This window comes from Typha angustifolia, chromosome 5 (assembly GCF_048772165.1).
Source record: "Typha angustifolia cultivar Huaian chromosome 5, ASM4877216v1, whole genome shotgun sequence".
Taxonomy (NCBI): domain Eukaryota; kingdom Viridiplantae; phylum Streptophyta; class Magnoliopsida; order Poales; family Typhaceae; genus Typha; species Typha angustifolia.
The window spans coordinates 5,946,948-5,954,188 of NC_133243.1; the positions used below are offsets into that span (position 1 = coordinate 5,946,948).

The window sequence follows — 7,241 nt, forward strand, 5'->3', positions numbered from 1 at the left end:
CATTGAGATCTATCATATTAACCTACTTTATATCAATCAAACGGTATTCATTATAATTTCATAATAAATAAATTTTTTATTTATTTATATCACATCAAAGATAATTATTACTAAAATACAAGTGAACACGAGAATAGTTATTCCTGAAATAAACGTTTTATTTTAAAAATAACAAAGAGGAATATTTATTATAGAATTAACCTTATTTTTGAATAAAAGAGTGAAAAATTATTCTAGGATTAATCTCATTCACAAAGTAAAAGAATGGAATACCTCGTTTAAACTCAATACCGTTCCTGCTAAGATAGCTTGGAGTTGTTAAGGCTTGGCTCGAAATGAAGAGAATAAGAGAATGGATAAGAGAGAGATAAGCGTCGGCTATTCGTTCTCACTCACCTGAGAATGAGAGAGATGAGAGAGATGGAAAGAGAGATGTGATAGGTCACAGGGATAAAAAAAATAATAGATAAGAATAAACTATTAAAATAAAGCTGACTGAAATGATAGCCATCAAATTAAGATCCAACTATATAACTAATATAAACTAATATTTTGCCAGACCTAATCCCAGCATATTTTTCTTTCTTCTTTCTAGAAAGAGTGTGAGAAGTTACAACATCCCAAATCAATTATATACTTCTAAGAAAAAGAAAACAAACAACAAATATTATATTCTCTCCACGGATTGTTTTAGTTTATCATATAAAGAGCTCGAGTTAATAATGCCATAATTAATCATAGTCACGCAAATTGTTTTGGTTTATGCACTCGGTCGGTTGGTGCAACAAATAATGGTACAACCAATAATTATTGTTAAACTAATAGTGTACTCTCGACTAATCTCTCCAACTTAAGTCAAGAGTCTACAATTTATACGATTTATTTTAATACCATCTCCACTAGATGCCACGTCCTCATCGATAGTTTGATAATTTGATAACAAGAGTTAGGTAAGAAACTTTTTACAGAAATAAAGGTAGATAGATACAATAATAAGGGCTAAATTGATTAATATTGGGAGACTAATATTTTATTATATGCACAATTTATGGAGTTCCTCCCTAATAGTATATTCCAATTTTGCCCCTCCTGCGAGGGCTCGCCGTTAACTCGCCGTTTCCATCCCATAACCTCACGATGCTGCCGTTAAGCGCCGTCATGTCCTGGTAACGGTACCAAGCGAAGTCTACTTTCCTCCTAAGCGCAACTCCCTCCCACCCCAACGGCGCCGTCATGTCACCGTCACCAACCTCGACGCCGTCGCTGACGACGTCATCGTCCGCCTCCGTCTCCCTCTCCCTCTCCCTCTCCTGGTCGGCGCCGTCGCCCACCCGGCAGCGCCCGTCGTAGTACGCCGTGAAGCGGACCTTGGGGGAGCCCGCCTCGACGCGGCGGGACGCGGACGGCGCAATCGGCTTCTGCTCGGGCTCCGGCTGGTCGCGCTCCCGGTCCGACGGCGGAGGCGCTGCGGTTCGCGCCTGAGGAGGGGGTTGGAAGAGAGGCGAGGCGTCGGATCTGGAACCGACGGCCCTGATTCGCCAGAGGCTGACGGCTGCGGCGATGACGGCGAGCCAGGCCAAGATGGATCCGCCGGCGGCGGGGAGGGAGTAGAGGCGGAAGGCGAAGGCCTCCAGAGGCATTTCGAGGAGGTCCATTCCGGGAAATGGACAGACCTCTCTTGGCTTCGGAGGAATAGCTTTGGGTAGCGAAGGAGTTGAGAGGTATTTAACGACGGAAGTGGGAAAATGTCAGCCGTCAGATCCGAGGGGATCGGATCGAAAGATGCCCGGAATCGAGGGCGTAAGATGCCGCAGTATTGATGCTAATATACCCAACGGTGGAGATGGATCGCAATAAGTGATCTGACGTCCGATGATATTTTTTATTCTGATGTGGCCCCACCACTGATCCTTTTAGTGGCTTACCTTCAACTACTGCTAATTTTATTCTGCAGTAAAATATATTTGAGGTAAAGTGTTGATTGATTACCTAATTAATACTAATCATATTTTTTTTGTTATAAGTTGATGAGTTGATATCCGACATAGTAATTAAGTAATAATATAATAAATAAAATATTTTATTTTATCATATATACATATTTAATTCAATATATGAGAAGATTGATGTTTTGTTAGCACCGACTAATTTTGGAATACAATCCTTAATTCTAGAATAACAGTTAAACATCATAATAATCTCATTTTAAAATATAAATATTATTTATTGAAATTATATTTTATACCACACGCTAACTAAATTACTAATTTACCATTGATATTTATCCTACCAACCTATTTTATATTAAATCAAAAGGTATTATGATAATTTTATAAAAAATAAAATATATTTTCTTATTTTTTTATTCTATTTATTATTTTTTTATTTTAAAATATAAGTAAATATAAGAATAGTCATTTCTGAAATAAAAACCTCACTTTGAGAATAATAAAGAGAAATATATATATTCTAACCTTATTATTAAAATAAATTAGGTAAATAAAAACATCTTATAAATTTTTAATGAAACATATCGAGGAAAAGGAGTTTTGACCGAACTAGCTCAATTTTAGAATTTACTTATTAAAATAGACAGACACCTAAACTTAAATACCAAAGGGGCCTATTATAATTATTTTAGTTGTAACTAAAATGCCAAATTGTTAGTGTTTTTCTAAGTAAAGACTTAAGAGGCAAAGGAATACGAAGCATTATCTAAGATGTCTTAATAAAAATGTCGATAAAATTAGTATTTCACTAAAAAGAAATACTAATCTTATCAGTATTTTAAGTAAAACGTTTAACAGTTGAGTATTTTACGTCAAACTATAGTAAAATACGTATATTATAATATTAAAGTTTGAGTGTTATCTATTTTAATAAATAAATTAAAAAATAAACATATTCGGTCAACAACTATGAGGAAAAGTATATGCTTATATGATGTAGTGGTGGAGCTTAGCCTTTATTTTATGTGCTGTCTGATAGTCCTGCTTCAAGATAAAAGGGTCTACAAACGACCACCATGCGTCCTAAAATTCTGGGCCACTATCTACTAAGAACTTGTGGAGAAGTTAATCTGACTAAAATAGACCCCCAATATATAATATATATATATACCACTCATAATTATAATAAAAATATTAAATTAATTAACGTTATTAAAAATATTAATTAGTTCCGTATTTTTATGGTTAGATTTTTTTATCTTAAAAGACTAAGTTAAAAAAAATTATATACATAAGACGTTGAACTGTTTAGTGTTTTAGGACTAGACAAAAAATATTGAACTGTTCAATATTTTCGCTAATTAGTTTAATATTTTTATTAGAGTTATAGTAAATTATACCTTATTTGGTAATAAGTTTAAAGAGTAGTTTTCGATGAATTTTATTCTTGTTTACCCTAACAGTACAATTGACAAAATGAGATTAAGAGGGCTTTTAAAGATATCCCGTTGAGATTTAAAAAGACTAATTTGCCCCTTTTAAATACATCTTTTATTTTGTGCACTCTCTATGTTATGTATTGTGCCGTATATTTGAAGGTTGAATGTTGAATATTGTAATATTATAAACTTATTGTATATTTGTTCATAATATGTACTTAGTGAAAATAGCTTAATATGGGTTATTTGTGATGGTTTTAACTTTGGACGGACACGATATTAGTTGTAAATTAAATAAAATTATAAGTGTCTACTCACATTGATCTCTAAGAAAAGAACAATAAGATCAATTTTATTTTTTTAATCTTTTATTCTAGTTATCACAATCAAATATTATATTTATTTCTTATTTTTATCCAATACATCATTATGTCTATTCATCTTTTTCCATCCAAATACAAAAGGAAAATATATAAATTAACTTCCTTTATCTCTATCTCAGAATAAATCCTCAATTTATCATTTTCCCAATTATTCTTTATCCTACAACCCCAAAAGAATAGAAAGCTCAAATTAGCTTTAGTTCTATTTGGAATTGGTATAAGTTTTATTATTGACATAAATTTAATTAATTTATTCACAAGTCTAATGCATATTTTATTGTTTTTATCGATCAAGAACCTTTAGACTATTGACTAGATAAATTGATTAGTCCATCCGATAAGTAGGTTTGACAATTAATTAATTTTTTTTCTTAAAAAATAAAAACTATAAGATATCTATCAACTCTTTGTGATTTGATATGTACTTAAAAGTGATACATAGGCACAGGGATAATATATTTTAAAAATTTTTAAAGCAACTCACAGCTGTTATGGATGATTACTATCATATTACAATTTAAAGTGATATCATCCCTTGCTAAAATCAACTATGTTAAATTAAAAATAATAATAACTCTATTAAAGATAATAAAAGACTATATTAAGACCTTTATTAAGACAGGAGAAAAGCTTACAGCTATGGATTCAAACAAAATTAGAGGTACATATAATATGTGCAAGGGGAAATCATCCATCCTTTAACCCTCTTTTTTATAGGGTATATATAAGAACAGTCTAAATTTTATTGTCATTTCTAAGTTTTTATGAATTAAGTATTTAATATATATATGTGTATGTTTGTGTCACCCTCTGGAATTTTGTTTCCAGATGAGCAACTATTTAATTTAGTTAAATTAAATTTTAAACTACACATAAATTTCAAACCATAGTTTAGTTAAATTAAAAGCTTTCATGCATTATTTCTTCTGTTGATAGTTTTTAAGAGTTAAATTAAAAGGTTTTATGCAGTATTCTCTAGCCTCTTCCTCTACCTCTTCTATGGAGAATCTGAGAAAGCTCTCAACTAGATCCTGCTTCTCTTCTACTTCCTCGAGCCCTTTTGGGGTTTCTTTCTTCCAGCCATGGGTTTATCTTCTCAGTCATCATCTATTGTTTCTCGTTGGCCGTATTGAAGCCATGGTTCCATTCAGTCCCATCTATGACCAACCGCTGGCAAACTCATAAGGGTTGGGTTCTTCAGACAATGGAGGATCTCCTATCTCTCATGCTCAGTATCTTCCTTTGATGATTTGATTTCATGACTTCAGTAGCCTTGCAATGCCAATGCCTCCCCTCTACCTCCCCTCCTTGTTTGATTTAAGACTTAAAAAGAATTTCTATCTTAAGAGAATCAATCAAATAATCAAATAAATAAATAAATAAATTCTATAGCTACCACTCTCACTCTCTTGTAGTATATCTTTTACTGTTAAATCCTATTTAAGTTTTCTTTTCTTTTAATTACTTATTAATCGGCTCGTTTAAACTCAAACTCGGTACTCGAAATTGGCTCAAAATTAGTTTAAAATAAAATTATTTAAATTGGAACTTTATCAGAAAACGGCTGCATATCTATTGAGATATGGTCAGCGTATCCCCAAAATATATAGTGATAAAACTTGGATAAGGAAAAAAGAATAGCAAGTTATGCACTGAGTTATTTAGGTGCATGCATTTGTATCCATATTCCTCGTCAACATCTGTGGAATAACTTACTTGCCTAGATATACAGCGTCCCAGATAAGGAATCGGAACTTTTCACTTCACACCCTACCTTTTCTGTATATTTTACTTTGCACTGATTTTAATTCGACCCGGAGGGGTTTTGCAATTTATTGAAAAGACAAGCGTCTAATTGAAAACGGCGAAAAGATAGATGTAACGGCAAAGAACACGTAGAGTAGGGTGTGAAATGAAAGAAAAAGAAAAATTTCGAGCAACATTTGGCTGTCACCAGGGGTTAGTATAAATAAGTACAATAACTCCCGTTGCGACAAACTCCAACTTCAAACACCACCCCCAGCTCACTCTCCTTTTTCGAACTCGAAACGTAGGAGGAGGAAGACGACAGAGGAGCGAGAACGAGAGAAGCGTGAGCGGAGAAGGTTAAAAGCCGAACCCCCTCGCCATCTCCAATGCAGGTCGTGAGAACCCTAACCCTAGCAAGCCACTGATCGATCGAGCTCTTCTTCTTGCTTCCCGCTGTCGTTTCTTAAGCGTTTTTTGGAGAGTAAAAGATGGAGAACGAGAGCAGGAACCATTTTCTCCGCGTTAGGATTAGCATGAAGAATTCGTCGAGGAGGTGGTTCTTTGGAGAGTTTAAAAGCCAGAGGCGACCGGACAAGACTCTCGGCAGTTCGGTGAGTAGGCTTGCTCGCCGTGAGATCGGCGGCGTCCCTCGACTCCCCCGATCGGCCACCTCCGACGCCGACGAGAGGTTTCGCCACCTCCAGTTACAGGTCCGTGGATCGTCTTCTTACGAGTTTTCCATGGGTTTTATTTTGATATTTAAACTGTTCTCCATGCATGTTCGAAATGGTTTTCCTTCTTGTTGTGCCCTGTTACGGTGATCGTGAATAGTGCTATGCTTTTGGTAAGTAGGAAGTTAGATTATAGAGTCACTGATTTGTGGGATGTGATAGTATCTGTGTGATGATACTGATATCTATGCTAGGAATTGTGATTAAAGGTGGCATCTTGGGTGTGAATCGAGCTTATTTTGATTGATCCATGGTGAGAATAGGACTTATTTTGCATTCACATGTAATGTAGATGATCTGTTTCTTGCATGTGTGTGAAACCTGAAGCTGTTGATGCTCAGATTTTTTTCGACATGGTTTGTTCTCTCTGCCATCTTTTTTCTGAAACATTTACTTTATTTCCTTATTAGATTGTGGTTTTTGTCAGATGCCAATTGTCTGATGCTTCGCAATTTCTATTCATATGAGATATTACTAAATGAAGTAGAAGGATGAAGAATTGTGTGCTTTTTCCATATCAATTGAAATCCCTGCAAGATAAAATGAGGTTTAAGCCCTTTTAGAATGGAGTTGTGTTAATTCCTGCCAATATAAATCATGGTTAGTTTCATCAATCTTTTTTATACTGCAAACTGCATTAAAATTGCAGCAGTAAATGTCCTGAGCTGTTTTTCAGAATCCAACAGCTAAGACAAGCTTTCTCTTGTAGGGTCAAAAGAGAACGTCTAGAATGATGCTGCATGTTGTTATTAATTTGAATTGCCATTTTATATAGGTCATTTTCTTAAGTGCAGCTGTTATGGACCATCAGAATAGCACAGAAAATGGTCTGAAAATGCAAAAATAAAATAAGTACATATATCATGGTTCAGATAATCGGTTTTGGTTTACCAGTTTAGGCTGTTGTGATAATTAGATTCTAGCTTCAGCTTTTTTGGTTTAAAAAGACTATTTTTTTAAAGAATAATAACAGTATGGAACATTGTAAGA

General features: G+C 34.2%; 1 protein-coding gene across 1 annotated transcript; it reads right to left on the reverse strand.

Moving 5' to 3' along the window:
* Positions 1–897: 897 nt before the first annotated feature.
* On the reverse strand, positions 898–1,707 carry LOC140760287 (uncharacterized). The gene has a single exon (XM_073097193.1). The coding sequence runs from the start codon at positions 1,653–1,655 to the stop codon at positions 1,062–1,064; it is 594 nt and encodes a 197-aa protein (XP_072953294.1). The 5' UTR covers positions 1,656–1,707; the 3' UTR covers positions 898–1,061.
* Between the last annotated feature and the right edge of the window lie 5,534 nt (positions 1,708–7,241).